Source organism: Dermochelys coriacea, chromosome 2 (assembly GCF_009764565.3).
Source record: "Dermochelys coriacea isolate rDerCor1 chromosome 2, rDerCor1.pri.v4, whole genome shotgun sequence".
NCBI lineage: Eukaryota > Metazoa > Chordata > Testudines > Dermochelyidae > Dermochelys > Dermochelys coriacea.
In genome coordinates, this window is record NC_050069.1 from 249,381,938 (window position 1) to 249,404,332 (window position 22,395).

At 38.0% G+C, this 22,395-nt stretch overlaps 1 protein-coding gene across 10 annotated transcripts in view; it reads left to right on the top strand.

The window, feature by feature from the left end:
- The window catches only part of DIP2C (disco interacting protein 2 homolog C), a 513,143-nt gene that overhangs the window by 441,607 nt on the left and 49,141 nt on the right, over positions 1-22,395 (top strand). For 4 of the 10 annotated variants that reach the window (XM_038391695.2, XM_038391692.2, XM_043509596.1 and 1 more), the window contains 3 exons: positions 92-260; positions 1,989-2,159; positions 11,709-11,770. In XM_038391695.2, the coding sequence (XP_038247623.1) occupies positions 92-260; positions 1,989-2,159; positions 11,709-11,770 (402 nt within the window). Of the gene's footprint in view, positions 1-91; positions 261-1,988; positions 2,160-9,967; positions 9,998-10,588; positions 10,634-11,708; positions 11,771-22,395 lie in introns of all 10 variants that reach the window. The other 6 variants (XM_043509594.1, XM_043509592.1, XM_043509593.1 and 3 more) reach the window with 2 other exon arrangements.

The following is a 22,395-nucleotide window of genomic DNA, read 5'->3' on the forward strand; positions in this document are numbered from 1 at the left end:
GTTTACACTTAAGTGAGAATACCCTTTTTAGTTTATAATCATCTCATCTACAGAATTCTAGCCTGTATTAACAAATCTTATATTTTTGCAGTGTTTATTCAGGACACCAGTCTATTCTGATTCCTCCCTCAGAATTGGAGACCAATCCTGCTCTATGGCTTCTAGCTGTGAGTCAGTACAAAGTGAGGGACACTTTTTGTTCCTATTCAGTCATGGAGCTTTGTACCAAGGGACTCGGTTCACAAACAGAATCACTGAAGGTGAGGAATTCCATTTTTCTTCAAAGTGTGACATTTCTATAGCATTTAGGAATGTTCTCTGCTCAATAAGTGTGTGTTAAATCCATTCATTGAGGAGAAGATAATCAGAGAGTAAGGGAAATCTTCAATACAGCCAGTATAATTGCTTGCCAAAGGAAAAAGGCTGTATTTTAGTTTTTGCCACCTGCTGCTCCCGAGACCTTTTCCAGATTATGAGGTTCCTAGATAAATTTATTCCTTGAGGCTTTACAAATCTTTAAGATTTGTGTTTATTGTACAGCCCAAATTGCTGTAGCTGGTTGCTAGGGTTGTAAAAGTCAGAACTGTGTGTATTAGCCAACTTGCATATTGTATGTATAACTTACTCTAATAAATATATTAAATATTTGTTTGGTTTTGACACACAAGAGCACTCAGAAATGTTCTAATCTTTTTCAACTTGGGGTCTGGGATATACTGATGCTTTTGTTATGAACCTGATGAATTTTTTGCTATGTGTTCTGTTGCCATTTCTGCTAACTAACTGTAACTGCTTTTAAAATATCTATTTTTTCTCTTCAGTTACAAAGGGGTTTAACTTATCAGATGTCAGTATCTGCCTTCATTTACTGAGAGCTATATATCTTTTTCAGAATTAGAGTAATTTAGGAAGGTATTGTGGTATAAATGTGAAGCAGAGGAGCTTGGAGCCAGGCAGTGTTTTTGTGGTTAAGTATTTTCTTCCTTCCATCTCCATTTTTTTTTTGCCATTAGACCTTATCCTTTTGTACCTATAGATGCATTTTATAGTGATTGAGGCTTACAGCTTGCGTAGAACAGTTCCCACCTTTTAGTTAAATCCCAAGCCCAAATGGATTGGCAAATATGTGCCCCTACTACGTCGTCTTCCAAATGTGTTCTGTATGTTAAGGCCACTATGGAACTGGGAGGTGGAAGATGGGTGGCTTTCAAGGAGCAACCTGCTGTGTGTGATACTGGCAGACACAGTAACTTGTTTGGATTGTGTCTTCATGTATCTAGGGAACACACTGATTCATTCTTCTGTCCTATTTTCCTCACTCCAACTATTCTAGCACCTGTTGCCCCTACCAGGGAAATGCAGCACTAAAGTAAAGCCTAACCAGCACCAGCCACTACAAAGGAGACTTATTTTTGTTGATTTGTTTCCATTGCTCTTAAATTTCTTCCAGTTTCAATAAATTATAACAAATGCCGAAATTTGTATATGTAAAACTTGTAACATATCTGATGTCAGTGTTTTTATAGCCTCTCACATGCAACTAGCTATGAAATGCCAGACCTTCCTTTAATGATTCAGAATTCCCATTATTCTGCTGAAACCCTATTAGGTAGAGCTCAGGGTGGGTACTCTGTCTCCACGCCCTTCTGTCTTCAATAATTCTCAAGTCAGTTTTTTCCTAGGACAGTTAACTCTTCCAGTTCACTGGTCATTGGAGTCCTGAGCTGTTACTTGATACTAGCATATTTTCCCGCTCGAACTTTTTTGTGATCCATTTCCTCCTAAATGCTAGGGAAGAAATTCCAGGCAAGATCTGTTCTACATCAGCCATAAATGTGTTAGCTGGCCATCCAGCTTCCATGAAAGGCTAGAATTGGAGTATTATAATCTTATATTCTTGTGTTCATGTTTTGTTTCACAGTGTGTTTAACACATGTTTTGATGCACAGTTTCAAAATTGATTAACTGTAGATTTCACTTCTTCCTAGGGAAGGGGACTGGACCTCTCACGTGTACGGACATGTGTCGTCGTGGCAGAAGAACGGCCCCGAATAGCTCTCACTCAGTCATTTTCAAAATTATTTAAAGACCTGGGTCTCCATCCACGGGCTGTTAGCACATCATTTGGCTGTAGAGTTAACCTGGCTATATGTTTGCAGGTAAGACTTTCCATGCCTTAAATTTGTACAACTGCTAGTACTAAGAAAATGGTTATCAATGAGCAATTTTCTTGTCAAGCATGGGAGGTTTCATCATGTTTCATGTTGGTCGATTGCTTAGTTGTTCTTTAAGCATATTGAGCAAATCCATCTATTACTTAATGTTCTCCTTCCATATGCAAGTAATACACTTCTGCATTTGTCAACGAACACTGTTCATCCTTCACAGTACATTCATAGCATTTATTCTGCCCCAGATGTGCTGTAATTCAGTAACGTGTATCAGAATGATACAACTTGTACTCTCAATACTCTAAAACAAAACTAGCTGGAATTTATTCATGTAGTGCATATCCCTGCTTCCAAGTGCTTTCTTTATGTACTTTAAAACAAAGTAGCTTCCTGCTTTGTGTAGAATAGTTATTTACTTTAATCAGATAAATAATTTCTGCATGAAATATATAGGTCACACAGTGAAAAACTAATCTTTCTGACTCAGCTGTCACCATATGAGGCATCTGTGTATTTCCAATTTGACCCATTCATCAGATGAGTCTCCAGGGAGAAGCTGGGATTTATCTTGCATTCTCTGCTTCAGGCATTCATCTTTGTTGATTAATAGGTTTAAAGGACAGAAAGGAACACTGTCATCATCTAGTCTGACTTCCTTTGTAACACAGATCTTAGATCTTCACCTGTTGATTCCTGCATCCAGCCCAATAACTTGTGTTTTAGTACATCCACATCTTTTTAGAAAGACACCCAATTTGATTTAAAGAGTCCAAGTAATGGATAATTACCATACTCTTTAACAAAATGTTCTAGTATTTAATTATCCTTAGTGTTATGGCATAATTTTTCTATTTTATTTTTTATTTCCAGTTTGAATTTGTCTAACTTGGATCTTGTTATGCTTTTATAGGCTAGATTAAAGAGCCTTCTACTATCAGATCTTCTCCACTTGTAGGTATTTAAACTGATCAAGCTACCTCTTAACTCTTCTCTTTGATGAACTAATAGAGGAGCTCCTTAAGTCTCCTGCTGTAAGGCATGTTTTCCAGTCCATGTCTCATTCTTATGGCTCTTCTCTGAACCCTTTCCATTTTTCAATATCCCTTCCAAGTCTGGATAACAGAACTGGACACCAGCAGCATCTCACCAGTGCCATATATAGAGATAATATAACCTCCTACTCCACTTGTTCAAGGATCACAGTAGACCTTTTCGGAGCAGCATTGGGAGTTGGCTATCGACCGTGTGCGCTAAGTCTTTTTCAGCCTTGAGTCCCCCATTCTGTAAGTATAACTCACATGCATCCAGCAAAGGCTATTGTACCTTTCTAGCTCTTGTACCTACCACTGCTCCATGTTGGGGATCTCTTCATGGATAGTAGCAAAAGCCTTGCTCAAATATGGAAGCCAAAACCACATATGAGCAGAAGTACTGCATATAATGCACTCGCCTCTCTCGTCTCTTACTCATCATTTTTATAGCACTTTGTTTTACAATCAAGGCCATCCAAAAATGCTTCACAAGTATAGGTGATCAGCACAGACCACTGCATCTGTGCCATATCCCTAGCTTCGCCCCTGGCCTGTTGCAGGGAACTGAATAATCAAGGCCTTCATCAGACCTTGGTCTAAAGTGATCTCACTACTGCAACATGTCAACAGAAAACGAATACAGGAGTTGAGCCACTTCTCTACCTCTCATGTAACCCAGAGCTAGATTAGATGGTGATTTTAATGATCACTATTGAATATATAGCAAAGCTATAGTCAACTAAGTAAGATAAAAAGTCATTATTTGTTCTGGAGGTAGCCCTCTTCTAATTCACCATTCTCTAATTACTGTCATAAATAGTCTCCCAGCATGTAAAATTTCAAGCAAATCTCTTGCACTCCTAAAAGCAATATCTGAATCCTTTTAGAATGAATGTCCCTTTTGCTTAATACATGTAAGATCTTGGACTCAGACAGTATTCATGTTTAGAAATGCTCGTGTTAATATTGTGAACTCAGACATCTGCATTACCTATTTCACTTAATAAATATTGACTTAAGTTTCTTCTGTTGAACGAGTTCTGTACCCTTGCGGAGAAACTGTTTCTTGTTCTCTCTTGAGTACCTAAAGCTGTAAGGGAGATAGAAAAACCTAATGAAACAAGTAATCAAAATTTTCATTTAAAAAAGAACCCCCAAACTTCATCCTTGGAAACTCACATCAAAGAGATCCTCTGCCTGCTTTCTTTTGGAGAGCTGATAGTCAGTTCCATTTAGCAAATAGGTCTTAGTTTACCCTCTCACCGTGAATACATCCAACCTTTAAAAGCTGCATATCAGGGAAAATGCAGGTTCATAGATACCTACTGTGCAGGTAGATCCAGAACACTTCCTTTCCCATAAAAAGTAACCGTTCTCCTAGGAATTCCCGGGTCAAAACAAAGGAGAATCAGATGAATTAACCACTTAGTAACAACAGTCTACTACTTATGCTTCCTGCATCGCTTTTGACTTTGAAATGGCTGCAGGATTTCCTTTTGTGTGGGAGAAGTTTGGGGTGGGAGACATAGCTCAGGGAAATTATGGCATTGCTGTCATGACAGACTGCTCTAAGCATCCACTAAAACTTCTCAAGTACATGAGGTTAGTGGCCCTTCAATCCCTGAAGCTCCATCCCTGAGACTCTTTCAAAGCTTTGTTTGAATTCACTCTGTGCTCTGATGCATATGAGAACAGGCCATGAAGGGCATTGTAGATACAAGGACAAGCTTCCCTTTGTAAGCTGGGAGGCTTCACTTGCCACTAATGGAGATCTCCCTTTCAGGCTTGCACTAGTCCCCAGGGAGTTTGACATCATGCTGTTGGTGGCTGCATTTCAGTAAGACCATGCTGGCACTAAAAGCAGCAAATGAGTTGGGAGAACACTGGCCAGTTCTATAGGTTAGACCTTCAGTCAACCTCAAAAATATTGTTGAACCTAATGTATATGGAAGCCCAGATTAACCCAGAGAAATGGCAGGCATATCACATCACTTGAGAACCTGATCAATACTGAATTGTATTTGGGGTACTTTTTTTACTTGAGTATGTATGTATGTTGGCTACCTGACTGAAACTCAGCCCTCAGGAGTTGTGTGAATGCACAAAATTATAGGCAGTTCTTGAGACGGGATCACCCCTCAAGTGAATATTTGTTAACGATTTTGACTGCAGATTTAATCTGTCTTCAGCACAAAATAAGAGGGAAGCCCAGCCCATTAACATCCAGGAGAGAACAGATGTGGCTACTCAGGTTGGCAGAGATCTTTGGGTGTGCTTGAATAGCTTAACAGCAGGCACCTCAATCCATAGGAGGAATTAAAAGTATGTACGTGATTTTTTTTTAAATAGCTTTGAGTGGAAAACTGCTTAAGTCGCTGTTTTGAAGTAGCCTAACGCCTGTAACATTGCCCTGTAAATCACTGTTGTGGGCAGAATGGCTCTTAAAGCATTTAAGCAAGGAAGATGTGAAGTGTGTTTTGAAGTAATAGTGGAGCCATTATTTATAAAAGTAACTGCAAAATAGGCCTTTCAATAGAAAACGTAAAGACACCAAAATCCTCTGGAATACTTGGCTACAGTAGGGTTGCTTCCTTTAAAGCAGCTGGTACTGATGACTGTCAAAGCCTGGATTCTGGGATAGATGGACTACTGTTCTGATTCAATATAGCAGTTCCTATGATTTGTAGTATGCAGGATCTTGACCTGAAAGAGCATTCTGATTCCTGGATGGCAGGTTGAAGAGCAGAATGGGTCTTTACCATTTCTCAGCAAGGTTCTTTAGGTTAGTATCTCTTCAGCATGTTCAGGAAGTGGTCCTTGTTTGCTGGGGTCTTAATGCTGTGCTTCAGAAAAAATACTTTTTACATTTCTGAGCCAGTGGGATCTCCTTTGTATTTATTCTTATAATTGGTGTAATCCTCCCTTCTACCCTGTAATCATTATATGAAAGAAGATGGAGGAATTATTGACATCTATCAATATATAGTTATTGAAACCTTACTTTCCATAAGGCTGGTTGTCAGGCCCATTTGAGGTTCCTCCTAAAATTTTCACCTATGTTATCTTTATCAAGATGTCTTAGTGCTCACCATTTGCTCCTTCTCCAGAGAGAGGCCTATCCTGATTGTCTTCAGAGTAAGTTACCTTTTTATTTTACTTGGATTCGGTCTCTTATTCTTCTCTTACTTTCATTCCATCAATAGATGATCCTATAGATTGATTATTCCAAAGGGTCTCATTAGAGGGTCTTCAGGGGCTGAGTATATCCTATGTTTATAATGCACAGTGTGTGTGCTTTTGCTAGAAGTCACTGGCTGAATAACACCTGTATTCTGGAAGCAGTCTTCAGCAACAGGGCAATTCTGTTCTGTAAATAGTTCTAAGTTGTTCATCTAGTTATCTTGGAATTGCTAGTTTCTTTAATTTTTCCTCTTTTCAGACTAGTGACAAATGAAGGACACAAGCATTTTACCTAAAAAGTGCTCTGATTTTTCGAACAAGCTTCTTCTATTTTTACCTTTAAAGTGAGGTGGTATGTAAAGAAGAAATAACGAATTTTGGAGCATGTTTATCAGTCTTATTTTATGAATATATACTTGGAAAAGGCAGGCATCCTAATAATCTCTTTGATACAAAACTGTTTTATACTACTAAACTAATGGTAATCTTAGTATTGCACCATATGGAATACTATGAGACTAATACACTGACGCTGAATATATTCCTTCTGGCTAATTTTAGACAGCATTACCATATGTCACTAAGGGCAAGATTTGTAAAGGTGTTGAGGCACCTAAAGGTACAGATAGGTATTTTTGAAAATCATAGGCACCTAAATGCCTTTACAAATCCAGCACCTTATGACTGAAAATCATATAGGTATTTGGCAAAGGTATTTCTGAGATAAGTAGATTGTATATAGCATATTTTACTTCTCATGTATAATATCCTTAGTATTCTCTAAAGAATTAGAAAAGTAGGGATGAGCTATTACCAAGGCAGAGATGCTCCTCCAGAATTTTTAGCTTTGTAAGCTAGCTTTCATTTAAATACTTGGAATTTCTTAAGTTTTTAGTGGGGGGAGAAAGAGTGGCACAAAAAGGCATTGAAGTTCAAATTACAACTCCCATGCTTAATTATCCTTGAGATAAAAGCTTTTTCCAAAGAGTCACTTTGTTATTAACCTCCACTGGAAAAGAAAATGTCTTCAGCCACATTTGCTCTTTTGAAAGAAAATGATCAAATACATTTTTGTTGCACTATAATTAGAAAAGTTACTCGACACTTCATGTAGTTTTTTTTTAGTTGAGGAAAACTGTGTATTGATGCTTCACTCCAGTTAACACCAAAATATTAATTGCTTTGACTGAGAATTCTATTAGTAAAATCTTTTAGGAGGTAATGCTTGTTTGTCTTTTTCCTTAATAAAAGATCACACTTTTGAGGATCTTCTACACTAGGAATAATGTGGGGTTGCTTTTAGAGAACTAGAACTGCTCTGATAGAGGACTATTCAATTTTTATGTATATTCTTCAAGTAGTAGTAAATTCTTGGCATGTATGATTTTGTACTTGCATATGTAGTACAAATCCTTCAGATAGTTTGCCAACTCTCAAGATTTTCTGGTGAGTCATGATATTCAGTGACTTCCTTAAATCTCCATCTGCTGGAATTATGCTAGGCTCACTAATATAGACATAGCCTATGTCAGTATAGGAGGTTCTGACGGGGTAGAAACACAACCTCCTCGAATGACATTAGCTATGTCAACAGAAGAGGGCTTAGCTGCATCTACACTGAAAGGTTTGTTGTCATAGCTATATTGGTCAGAAGTGTGGTATTGTCATACCCCTAACCAACATAGCTTTGGCAGTATAACTTTTCAACATAGACCAAGCCTTACTTGAGATTCTCAGATATTCGTGAAAAAGTAAATTTTTACGCCTCATGGTTCCCGAGCATCCTGAAAAACCCTAAAGGCGCCCACACCAGAAGGCAAATTAAAAGAACCCAACACTTATCTTTTGAAAATCTCATGCTTTTTTGTTGCCCAATTCATGACTTTTAAACACTTATGGTTGGCAATATTGTACATACACAATTGTCCATGACTTCAATAGAAGTTAGGCACTTGCATCTCAGAGGGAAAGATTTATCCCTACACATGTGGGGTTTTTTTCTCCTTCTAAACATCAGACACAAGAAAAGATATGCTTGCTGGCTTTGTATTAGCACTATTATAGAAGAATCTATAAAATATATCTCATTGTTTCTAATCAAGAATTAAAGTTTCACACTAAGTAAATTTGTATACATATGGTTAATGTTTCAGCTAGATCTCAACCCAGCCTCTAATTCTTTGGGCACAGTTGGTAGGTAGCACAGTCATCTAACTACCAGATTTACATGTGTCCACAGAGTTAGAGGACAGTGTTGAAAATTAAATTCCAAATGTTGTGCATTGAGCTCATATTGAAAAACCTTATGAGGGCAGTTTAGGGTATTTTTAAAAGTCAACTGTGGAATTGGAGTGTTACGTTTTTGCATTTATGTATATGTTTGGTAATGGACTTACTGCGCTTAAGCTGGTCTCATGCTTAGTTGCAGTTTTATAGTATACGGTGAAACCTACACATTATTATCTATATGGCTATTCTCAGGCAGCAATGTAATATGCAAACATGTCCTATTTAAAAATGCTCCCTCTTCCCCTTCATGCAAAATATACCAATTTTTAGCCATTGCTGTGACAATTTCCTATAGGCTATGAAGTTGACAGTCTAGTTCTGTTGGCACTAATATTGTTATTAAAGCAGTGCACCACACTCCAGTGCTCCTGAAATTGTCTAACTTCACCCATCATAGGTCCAGTCCCATGCTGCCCTTCGGAGTTTAGGTTTTCCACATGCCAGTACAGCCAGTGGTTGCTACATCACCAGAGTGTCTGAAACAACAGGCTTAGTAACAGAGTAATAATCCTCACTGTATTTTTATTGTTCCTTCACTGTAATGTTGAATCTTGATGTTGAACTACTTGCTTTTTATTAGTATTTACTTTTACTGCTTCACACCCTGCATTCCAGGGTTTGTGGTTAAAGAATGATGGAGTTTTGTAGTACCGAGTTACGTAATTAGTTTTGAACATATAGAAATCAGACTATACAAGAAGCCTCAATTTTATTCTACCCTATGAGCAGGTTAATCTATGTGAAAAATGTGTAAGTATTCTTTTTTCCCCCTTTGCCAACTAATTTTGCCCCAAAAAAACAAAACCCAGACACTTACTGCTTTTAGGGGGGGAAGTAATCACTAACAACCTTTATTTGTTAGAGTATTGCCAAACTTGGAGCCCCTGTTTCAATTTATGTGCATTTAAAATAGCAAGTCTATTATATTTACTTACACTTTCACATGAAAGATAGCGTGCTTAACATAAATTATCTACTAACATTGTCTGTAGTGTCCTAAAATCACTTAAGTCTGTTTGTCTAAGGTTAACAGTCTGTTGCTTTCTCTTCTGTTGCTCTACTAAAATATTGACACCTCATTTTTTACTTTTTTTTAAACCTTTAATGGTAAAATAGTTAATTTGTAAGATTCCTGTATTTGACATTGTTTTTCTTTTTATTTTACTCCCCGCTTTTTGCATTTCCTCTCTTTTTTTTTTCCTCTCCCACCCTTCATTCCCATATGTCGTTATTATTTTTGTCTTGTGTTACTTTCTTTCCTTCTCTCCTTCATCCCTGCTATTCCTGCTGCTATAGCCTCACAGGCTGGGGAAGCTGGCCGAGCAGGTAGGGGATTTTCATGTTCCCTAAATACCCACCTATCAGCTTCCAACAGTGGGACAGACTAGAAATTGAGTCTGGAGATTTGAGGATTATCAGATTCTTTGTGTGTGATTATGAACAAGTCCAGTACAGTTCTGACTGGATGCAGGCTTCATGAACAGTTAGCTGGCTATAGTAATTATTTCATTCACACTGAAAATAACTATTGCCATGATGGTTGTCTTTAATTTTCTAACTAACTTGTTTCCATTATTTTACAAATTGGTTACATTCAATTTTTCTTAAAAATTAAGGGTAACAGTTTTTTTAGGTTTTTTCCACATTCATCCTTACTTGAACTAAGCTCTCCACTCAGCACTAGTCTGTTACACTGCTGAGTTTATTAGTAGACGGCAAATCACATCTTTAATGGCTAGATAGGATGTTGTATCTTGTATTTTGTATCATTACAAGCTAAAGAGGCTAACGTGCATGTGCAGTGCTGTTTCTCTTTGACTCTTTTGGTGGTGGGTTACTGATCAGTGTCTGTATTGTAAAGATTAATTGTTAGTAACGTCTTTTCCCTTTTTCGGTATGGAAATTGTTTACCTGTAGAACATCATCATAGTTTTCAGTGCTGAACAAATTGTGGAACTACCAGTAAGCATTGCAGTACAAATGTAAAATAGCAAATTGGTTTTAATTCTCTTAGCTCTAAATATGTCCATTTCTAAGAATTATATTGTGTTGTAAATCTTAAAGTGGCTAGAAGACATTGTGGTTTGATGGTCTGTAATATTCCTTGAAAACCTAAGTAACTGATACAAGGGTTCCTGTAACTATTATTTGATGTTCAAAACATTAAGCTGCTTAGAACAGAATTTCCAAAATTCCATTGTTCCAAAACAAAGTTGTACAGTTGTTCTAGCTTTCCACCTGGCTGTGGAGTGGAGTATGTAGCAAAGAAAAGATCACTCGATATAGGAAAATCAGATTATACATGGTGATGAGTTTAAGCACTTGGATAAGGGAAAAATCATTGCAGAGTACAAAACCACTGTAAAAGCTGTCTACTGTTACCAAAGTAACTGAATATTATGACACCAAATGGGCAGTAAAAATATAAAGTGGAAAGCTGATAAGGAACAGAATAATTGCTTATAGATCTTCAATCCATATCAGTTCATGTCATGTGTTCTGCCTTTTAATATCTTTAGCTTTAAATATATGCTCTGTTGCATGTGTGGAAGCAAATCATGTTTCACATTCCTGACCACGTGCTTTTACCATTAAACTGTGTCTCCGCAGAAATTTCAGCATTCCTTTATATGAAAAAACATTTAATATATTTTTGTATGTATCAATGTGCTGAATAGTCAACATTTTGGAAGCAAAAAAACTTATGTTGACATTTAATTAGTACAATCATTTGAAGTTCTCACAAGCCGCAAGGCAACAGTTATCCTAGGGTAGGTATATTTGGAGGTTATTATATTGCGATTGTTATAATAATATAATGATTTTATAATACATAAGATATTATAATCAAGTTTTAGTTTGGTTTTATTTGTACTTTAAATAAATATTATTTGATTAGCCTAACTAATAGACAATTTTTTCCATTCCTAAACCATAAAGTTACTTTGACAATTATTCCAATTAGAATATGTTGCATTTCATATCATTATAAATTCATATAAACGAAATTCTAACTAGAATATGTTACATTTCACAGGGAACATCCGGACCAGATCCGACCACTGTGTATGTTGATATGAGGGCACTGAGACATGACAGGTATGAACCCCATTTTTCTTGGTTTCACAATATGCAGATTGGACAGATTTGCAAGTGCATAGCTGGAACAGTATTACAATACAGTTGTCAAGCTGTGAAAGTGGTAGTAACCCTCAGATTCTTACTCATTTCCACCAGCCACCTAAAATAGAAATGACTGAATTAACAAAACGCTGGTATAATTGCAGGTGTCCGAGATATTGTGGACAGCATGTTGACACACTTAATGCTGTATGCTTCTCTACTTTTTTAGTTTTGTTCAAGGTCACACTGGCAATCCAACTCTTTCTAATAGGGGTGCTGCTTTTTTTTTGTTTCACTCCCATCGGGCTTGATTCACTTTACACCAGGCCATTTTAACCAAGCTGAGGGTTTGCTAGCTAGTTGGATAACAATTTATTGTATGAACTTTAATACTTTTACTCAGCTCAGTGATACGAGGTGTACCTTTATACTAGTATTACTGCATCTGTATGAAGGATTGTCCCATTTTAATTATATCTGTTTCTAAATCAATACAGTTAAAGGACAAAAACTGCATGTAAACCAGACCTAAATCTTTTGCCCTAATGTCCAGTTTCTCTTGACTGCTAGCAGTGGTTCCCTCCTTTACCAGGCTAACTTTTACTAGTCTATCTGGTTGTATACCTCTCTATGCTGGAGTCTGTAGCTTAGCTCTGCCACTGACTTGCTATGTAACTTAAGCAAGTCACTTAACCACTTTGCTGTAAAATGAAGATAACAATTAGCTATTTCACATGGGTGTTCTGAGAAATAGTTAATGTTTGTTAAGCACTTTGAATGTATAAATCACTTATTGCATCAGTACAAACCTCTTTCCTGGAGGAGGTCTAAGAGTGCTGTCTCCCTATCTTGTTCACTGTATTACATTAGTCAAAACATTAATTCCACCTGGCAGTTTCAAATCAGGTTAAATTACTGATTAGGCAATTTATAGTGGCTTCCTTCTACAGTAACTTTTAACTAAGTCTTCTCTGTGTCTGCTAAGTAATTTTTTTACTTTTGTTTCAAAAAATTTCACTTACTGTTGAGATTCAGCAGCTGTAGAATCACCCCTAGGAAACATAAAAGCTTTCCCGGCAAAGGTGGTTGGAAATTCATTTGAAATATTATCTTGGGGTGAGGGGGAGAACAGGAGGACTTTTTATTGTGGAAACATTTCTTTTCCATTTTTCCAACTTGAAATCAATTTTTTTTGGAGGAAAGCAGATACTTTTTGTGAATGTTTCTTTTTGTTGAAAATCTAATTTCCCATCAAAGGTTGAAATAGAAAATTTTGGACCAGCTTTATTCACCAGTTCTGCTTCTGGGAAAAAAGTGTATTTGGGAACAAACCCAAGGAGTCCTTTTCTTTAATTAGAGACTAACAAATTTATTTGAGCATAAGCTTTCGTGAGCTACAGCTCACTTCATCGGATGCATCCGATGAAGTGAGCTGTAGCTCACGAAAGCTTATGCTCAAATAAATTTGTTAGTCTCTAAGGTGCCACAAGTACTCCTTTTCTTTTTGCGAATACGGACTAACATGGCTGCTACTCTGAAACTTTTCTTTCATTGTGGTAGTAGAGAGCTCTCTCCCTAGGACTGGTAAGAACACCATCCATATTTCACATATACTCTCTGAGAATACTCTGAGCTTGCAGTCCTCAATAACCTAATGAGTCACAAAATGATTATGCAGTAGCACATGTAGCCTGGTTGTTGGGACATTAAATAGTTCTTTGCAGTGCAGGATACGCAACAGTGCCCAGCTGCCCCGTACCCAAATAAGTCTTATTAATTCAATGCTGCTCTTCTGAGACACAGCACTACATATTACAATACTGATTCCTAATCAGATTCAAGTGAAACTACTGTATTCAGAATTCATCCACAGAGTATACAGCAATTGTAATCTTTCAATTTTTTTGTGAAGCAATTAATTCTGTGCAATATGTGCATAACACGCATGAAAGTAGACCTACTGAGAAGCTAATTTCTTGTTCCTAATCTAAATCAATGGGAGGTGGTACAGTTCTGTACTTAGGAACAAAGACATTGCCTCACTTCTTAACCTCTTCCATCTCTACTTAGAATGTCACTTGCGTGGGAGAAAATAATTTTAGCCCAGGCTATGGCGAGGAGCATTGATTGGGAAAAGAGACAAATAAACACAGGGAGAAATAATTAATTTTTCTTCTAGGGGAAGAAGGAATCTGTAAAGTAGTCCTTAGTATGAAAATGTATTCTCTTTTTACAAGATGCATAAAATTGATTTACACACTGTATCTACAGTAAATACTTTCACCTTCTTTAGCCTGTCATGGAAAAATAGATGCTGTTACCAAGATCAGCGTTTGCAGTGTATTAATTTATTTTTGGTGTCCTGGTTATAGAGAACACTAAGGGAAATTGCTAGAGTTGGCCTAGATTTGCTAGCATAACTCTTAATTTGATGGATTAAAGCCACGATTCAGAAGTATTGGACAGATGAATTTAAAATTCAGGTCATAAATTGGAGGACATAATCCCTTCATGTTTACTGTTTTATAACCAACTGAGTGGAACTGAATATCACTGCTGTTTACCTGTACCTAAAAATAAGACTGATTGCATAACCGCGAGAGTGTAGAGTGACAGTCCAAGGCCACCTTTGAAACGTTGTTAGTTCAGATAGTCCAAGAGCATTATACTGTAAATTGGGTATACCTTGTACCTTTTACCAAAGAGAAAGTCAAGTTTTCCAAAATGTGTAAGAGGAAAAAAAAATTTATTTTTTAGTATATGTTTTTAATTTGGCAATACACTTTCTAATTATTTCTAAAACACAGCTAAATATGTCATCTTCAAGTCTGATAAACATGCTTTTATCTGTGCAGTAATAGTTTTCATCTACCATATACATGTTATTCTTAAATAGAAATTAATATTTGACAAAACCTTGAACAAAACAATTTCTGTTTCTAATCCTGCCAGTAATGATGTTTGGATAACAGTTCATGACTAATGAAAACACCACCTTTGAGTAGTAATTTAGAGCAAAATCCCTGTGCTATGTGCAATTTGGGTAGTTATTGGCCAGAATTGAAACACTAGATATAAACATTGCCAACGGACTGTATTGCTGGATTACAACTGTACTTCTCTATTTAGAACAGGGGTGGGAAAATTTTTTGGCCCGAGGGCCACATCTGGGTATAGAAATTGTATGGGGGATATGCATACTCACGAAATTGGGATTGAGGTGAGGGCTCTGGCTGGGGGTGCGGGCTCTGGAGTGGAGCCAGAAATGAGGAGTTCAGGGTGTGGGAGGGTCCTCTGGGCTGGGACCGAGGGATTCGGAGGGTGGGAGTGGGATCAGGGCTGGGGCAGGGGGTTCAGGCATGGGGGTGTGCTCAGGGGTGCAGGCTCCAGGCCGTGCTTAGCTCAAGCAGCAGCATGTCCTCACTCCACCTTCTACACGGAGGTTCAGGCAGGTGACTCTGCTGTGCGCTGCCATGTTCGCAGGCACTGTCCCTGCAGCTCCCATTGGCTGTGGTTCCTGGCCAATGGGAGCTGCGGGGGCAGCGCTTGGGGTGGGGGCAGCATGCAAAGTGGAGTCCCCTGGCTGCCCCTATGCATAGGAGCTGGAGTGGGGATATGCCGCTACTTCTGGGAGCTGCACGGAGCAGCCCCGACCCTGCTCCCCAACAGGAGTTTGAGGGCCAGATTAAAATGACAGGCAGGCCGGATGCAGCCCACAGGCCATAGTTTGCTCACTCCTAATTTAGAACAATGACTTTATTGACACACAGTAATTCTCTTGGCTTACTTTATGATTTGCTAAACAGTGAAGCAGAAAAATTGGTATGCTAGAATCTGAGACTACAGACTAGTTTAGAATAGGATGAGAATTTAATTACTAAATTACCCATTAAAATAATGAAGCAATTAAGATGACTGAAAACTATCCTTGGGTCCCTACTCCTGTGAATGTGATTTAACACTGTTAACTTTCTGTCAGAACTTGAGGGCACATGCTGTATATACCTCTTCTCATCTGCCGACACGTTACACAGCAGTCCTCTTTTCTGGCATTTGAAATCCCCTTGTTTGCCTTTGTATTGCATCTACTTGAAAGTTGCATTAGTCTGTTTGGCCTAATGAGTGACCAGAACTGTGCAAAATATTTATTTTTACAACTAAAAGGAAAATTTTGCCCTTTACCAAAAATAGTGAAAGTAGCATAGCCCTCATTAAGTGTAAAATCAAGTTAGCCCAATCAGCCACCTTTAATAATAGGAAAGTTTATGCTTGTAGACCCATTTCTACATGGCATTTTTTCCACTCCGTTTCCAGACATCTCCATTATAGTTCAGTTCTGGGTAGAAGAAATGAAGATTCGTGGTGAAATTGTCATCCACCCTAGCTGTGGTATCTCCTTGAGATACCTCACTTCAGTATATTTAGCAGTGGCTAGTCTCCCAGTTCCTATCAGTGGTGCCACAAAAACAGGCATGTAGCTTGCATAATCACCACTTTCAGTACTGTGGTATCCCCTTAAGACTGTCCTTGGTACAGAGGCTATTCATAAATACAAGCTGAACAAGCTGGACTCTGCTCTCAGGGCTTCCATCTCTAGCATTTTTTGGACAACTGATCAGATATTACTCTTTCCAGATTCAAATAAATGTTACTGGGGCATGGTATTTCTTACTCAAGACAATAACTGAAATGCTGGACTACTTCATATGGAAAGGAGTAGGAACCTATAGGAATTGCCCAAGGGTCAGATTCCATTGAAGGAGCTACAGGAAATCACCTAAGAAAATTGAATTATACAGTAGCAGGTGTCATTCATGACCATAATATCAAGAGCAGTACAGTGGCTCCTGTTGTGATGGTGAAATGTCAATAACAAAGTGTCTTCACCACCAGGCTCCTCATTGACCGCTCCAAACTTTAAAGCGATCAGCACAGATATGTCTTTGCATGGTCTCCCCATCCATGATCCAAGGAAGATGGTGGCTAAAGGAATGAAATCTCCTCTTATTTTTTAAAGGGCAACAAAGTAGCAGCCTTCCGTTTCAAAAAGAAAATGCAGAACACCTATGCACTAATCTAGCGGGCCAAGACAGCTGTAACATACCTTAATAGACAAGACAGAACAATAAGCTCATTCAAAAAAAGAAGCAATGGAAGTATATACTGTCATGGGCCGAGATGAAGGGAGCATCAATAAAAGCACTAAAAATAACATAGAAGGGAGACTCATCAGACTGGTCCTCAGTACAGGAGAATCTTTCTCTCAGTCACACAGTTTAAGGGAATTCCACAAAGACATCTATTCACAGTAAGCCACAAAGACAGAGATGGCTACTGCTCAAGAAAGATACTGCAGAACTCCAGTGATGGACATGCTTTCTCCCAGTTGGCTGAATTTTTTCTGTACATCTTCCTGCCCCATGTCTCTTAGGAAACAACTTTAATGAAAAATGGAATGAACAACAATGATATTATTGTTATGCTCTCTGAGGTGACCCTGTCCATCACCCCCCCCCCCCCAATCACTTTGGTAAGTCATGTTCTCAGTAGCATGGCATGCTTTTCAAGCAGCCAAATACCAGATCCCTAAATCTGACAACCTGAAACTTGAGAGGGATGTTTAGAAGAAAACAGACTAGTCTGTGGAGACTCTCATTGCATCATGATGCCCACCAGTCAAAGGGTGTATTTGTCAGCTTAACCAACATTTCCTGCTTCTGCAGTGGTAAAGAGGTAAATCTGACAGTGGCAAGTGTCATTTATGACACTAACATCAAGAGCAGTACAGTGGCTCCTGTTGTGATGGTGAAACGTCAAGAACAAAGTGTCTTCACCACTAGCCATCTCACTGACCGCTCCAGACTTTAAAGCAATCAGCACAGATATGTCTTTGCATGGGCTCCCCATCCCTGGTTCAAGGAAGAAGGTGGTTAAAGGAATGAAATCGCTGCTATACATGCATATAAAGGACTGAAAATGTCTAGCTAGTAAAGCAGACCTCGGTTATCTGTAGGGTGATGTATGCAGCTGTCTTCATCTTCACTAACAGACAAATCATAGATAGAAAACCAATTAGATTGTCAAAATCAGCATTTTGGATGCACTGTGTCAAAATGAGGATAGCAATAGAATGTTAAAATCGTTAATTCATCCACCATTAATTCATCTACCATGTGATAAATTGTCTGCCAATTCACTATACTTTCCCATTTAAAAACTTTCCCATTAGCAGTGGAGCTGGGCAGCAAAGAGTTTTCCCATCCTGGGGAAAATTTTGTGATATTAAAAAAAAATTCCAGTTCTCGATCTGGATAAAAAAGTCAATCTCAAACTTTTGTGAAACAACAATCTGAAAGAAATTTCAGTTTGGTCTAGTCAAAACATTGACATTATGACTTCTTATTTTATTTTTTTTTTACTATATTTAGCTTACATTTTGAAACAAAAAAGCATTTTAATGGATTTTTTTCATCTTGAAAATGTCAAAGGGAAGTTTTAAAAATTTCATTTTTTCCAAATTCAGAAATTTGTCAAAACCAACCCTTTTCTGTGAAGTTTCAGTATTGACCAAAAAAAAAAAATGTTTTGTTGAAAAGTTCGTAATCATCCATAACTTTCTGGAGGAGACTTGGAATAGCTATTAATTTTGGCATACATGAACTTCCCTGTATATTCTAGAAGAATAAAATTCTCCATGCACCCCAGGATTTTCTCATGCAGTTAAATTCTGTCTATACATAACAAGGATCTGTTATAGTCCTTTTCCTAGCCTAAGTGCAAGATGGAAAAGCTCCAGCACAACCTTGATCTCAGCACTTATCTGAAAAGGACAGAAAATGTAAGAGAAAACCTGGAGTCCTTATTCAATTCCTTGTATCCAAAGCATACAGGTAAAAAAACCTTCAAAACTTTCACTGTCCAGATAGATTTGTTGCTTACTTCTGTGGTCATCTTTGGATGCTTAAGAAATGCAAGATTACCCCAACTGTGGAAGCTCCCATATTCAGAAGATTTAAGTTCACTTTTTTACAAAGGTCTTTTTATATTTTCATGGATTAAAAAAATAAAAATGCCTGTCCTAATAGTTTTAGGTCTACTGATAAATTTACATAAGTTTGTAATAAACTACTAGGCACATCCATTTCTCATTTATTCAGATTGTACCTAGAACTTGGCCAAACAATCACCGACTTGTACATACTTGTGCATATTGTATAATTCTGTACATAATATGTACAAGAATGGAAGCTTTCAACCAATGTAACTATAAAAACTGCTCTCATATTTTTCTTCGATAAAATTATTGCTGGATAAAAGGTGGGCATCCTTACTTCCCTTTTCTTACATGCACGTGCATGCACACTTCTCACTGATCCTAATTCTGAATTCCAGTATTCCATGTAATAAATCTTATCCTTCTCCCAGTCCCATATTAAATCCCTATTTTGGGGCTAAATTAAAAAAAATGTAGAGTACAATACATTAAATACATGCTTCTCTTGTCAAGTTGTCCTGTGTGCTAGTTCTAGTGCTGAGCAGCTCAGCTCACTTCCTCATCACTTGTGCAGTCTTTGAGACAATCAACACTGAGCAGGGAGCTGAATCCAAAGCTTGGGAATTGCTGTATACAGTGAAAGAAGGGAGAGATAGTTTAAGTTTATTGAATTCTTTAAATATCTGGTCTTCACTTATACTATGATCAACTATCGTGATCTCTCATTGAAATATTCAGATTCCACATTAGAAACAAATTACTGTTCCTCTGGCTTCATACTGCGCGTGTTCAGGCACCAGACTGTTGCTTTGTAAGAAGAATGCCTGTAGCAGGGGGTCTGCCCCTTTAAGGGCCTGCAGTGCTGGGGAGCAGCAAGCCCTGGCCTAAGGAGAAGCCGAGCAGTGTTTGTCTCTCCTGGCCTTCCCTCTTGTATAGTTTCCAGCTGGGGATCAGAGCCTATCATTAGCTGCAGCTTAGCTGGTTCTGCTGATGCCTAGCAGCTGCCAGCTGGGCTTCTCCTTAGGTCCAGTCTTGCTCGTCCCTGGCTCCACAGGCTTTTAAAGGGACTGACCACGTTGCAACAGTGCCCCTGTCCAATTATCCTGTCACTGACAACTTCTTGGAGTATTCTAAACTATTGAGTCTCTTTAAAATTAAAAATAAGGGAACCTCATAGACTCATAGAATATTAGGGTTGAAAGAGACCTCAGGAGGTCTTCTAGTCCAACCCCTGCTCAAAGCAGGACCAACACCAGCTAAATCATCCCAGCCAGGGCTTTGTCAAGCTGGGCTTTAAAAATCTCTAAGGATGGAGATTCCACCACCTCCCTAGGTAATCCATTCCAGTGCTTCACCACCCTCCTAGTGAAATAGTGTTTCCTAATATCCAACCTAGACCTCCTCCACTGCAACTTTAGACCGTTGCTTCTTGTCCTGTCATAGAAAGCAGTTTCTCATGGAAAGCAGTGTCTCTAGTAGATTTTGACTTCTTGATTAGTCAGCCAAACTCAGTTTCTTGTTTTTGTTTTTTGGATGTGTTTGCAGTATTAAAATAATTTTTAAATTTTCAGCAGATCTACTGGAGGGCATTATCTCCTTGATAGGCAGTTTATGAGGATACAGATTTTAAATGCCATATTCTTCTTACATCAGAAGAAATAGAAGTAGGGAATTGCAGTGTTAGATTTTATTTCTGAGATCTGTTACATATGGTATCTATTTGCAATACTTACAATTCCAGCTGTCTGTCAAAAGCAATTAGTTCAAGCTTTCGTCTCTTGTTAAAATATTCAAGCACTTCAGCCTTCACGCCCCCCAAAAATACCTTTCAGTCATTACTATCAAATCTTTAACTTGCTTCCCCATGTTTTTGTTCAAATATTCATCCTGTGCATACATTGTTCACAGTAACGCTGAACAGCAAAACCAAAGAAGTATACTTGCTAACTTCTAGAATATCTCTAATCCATCTACCTAGAAAATAGTACAGGGTTTTTTATTACAGGGTTATCAGAAAAAAATTATTGTGTGAACTTTAGCCAGGGCAATGCTCTGTAGCAGAGGCACTGTATTTGCCATAGCCACATACATAATGGAAGAGCATAGAGAACAGACGGGGGGACAGTATATAAAATTAGAAATAGGCAATAACAATGGTAACAGTAGAACTAACCCTTCTGTAAAACATAGAAGGATAGACAAAAATACTTGAAATAAATTGACTGAGACTAATAAAAGTGGGACTTTTAAAAATATCCTTTGATGTGGATACGGGACAGCTATAATGTCAGAATAACACCTTGTCCTTATTTTTTGATATTGTCAGATGCTTTAGCTTATTTTTACATTCTGGCATTATATATCATCATAACTTGCTCTCTAAGGACACTATGACATCATGCTGCACATAAGCCCGTCTTAAAGTCAATGGAGACTTGATTCTGAATTGATAGTAAGATTGGTTGAAGTATCTAAAATAAGACCATAAGTCCCTCCATACCAACTTATGATAGAGGGTTTGTAGTTTGCATTTGAGGATTCCTTACACAAAGAGGTAGGTTTAGGTATTTTGTCCACTATCTTACAGGATCTCACTCCTGGATCTTAGTTCTTTAGCAAGAAATTGGCAAAACTTCCCTAGTTCTTCAGGTATGTTTTATGTTTAAGGACAGCAGTAGCAGGGTAGAACGTGACTGAGGCCCCTTTTGGGCTGTCTTGTTTCATTTCTGCTTCATATACATGCTGCCTCTAAAAGCTCCAATTTGTTTCTTTTTGTTGTATGGGAGGCAAAGAAAAACATCCAATCTTGATTTAAAAATTCCATGATGGAGAATCTGCACCACCACAATTGGTAAATTGTTCCAATCATTAATTGCACTCACTGTTTTTAAAAAATGCCTTTTTTCCAGCCTGAATTTGTCTAGCTTCAACTTCCAGCCATTGGATCATGTTATACCTTTCTCTGTTAGATTAAAGAGCCAATTTTTAAATATTTCTTCCCTATGTAGGTACTTACAGACTAATCAAGTCACTGCTTAACCTTCTTTTTGTTAAGCTAAATAAATTGAGCTCCTTGTGTCTATCACTATAAAGCATGTTTTCTAATCCTTTAATCATTCTCATGGTTCTTTTCTAAACCTCTCCAATTTATCAACATCCTTCTTGAATTGTGGGGCCCAGAATTGGACACAGTATTCTAGCAGCAGTCACCTCTGTGCCAAATGCACAGGTAAAATAACCTCTCTGCTCCTTGTTTAGCCATCTAAGGATCACATTAGCCCTTTGGGCCACAGCGTTACACTGGCAGCTCAGGTTCAGCTGACTCCACCATGATTCCAAAAGCTTTATCAGAGTCACTGTCCCAGGATAGAGTCCCCCAACCTGTAAATAATAGCGTACATTCTTTGTTCCTAGACATATACATTGATATTTAGCCATATTAAAATGCATATAGTTTGTTGCACCCAATTTACCAAGCAATCCAGATTGCTCTGTATTAGTGACCTGTCCTCTTTGTTATTTACAGCTTCCCAGATTTCTGATTCATCTGCAAACTTTATCAGTGATGGTTTTAGTTTTTTCCAGCTGGTTGATAAATGTTAACTAG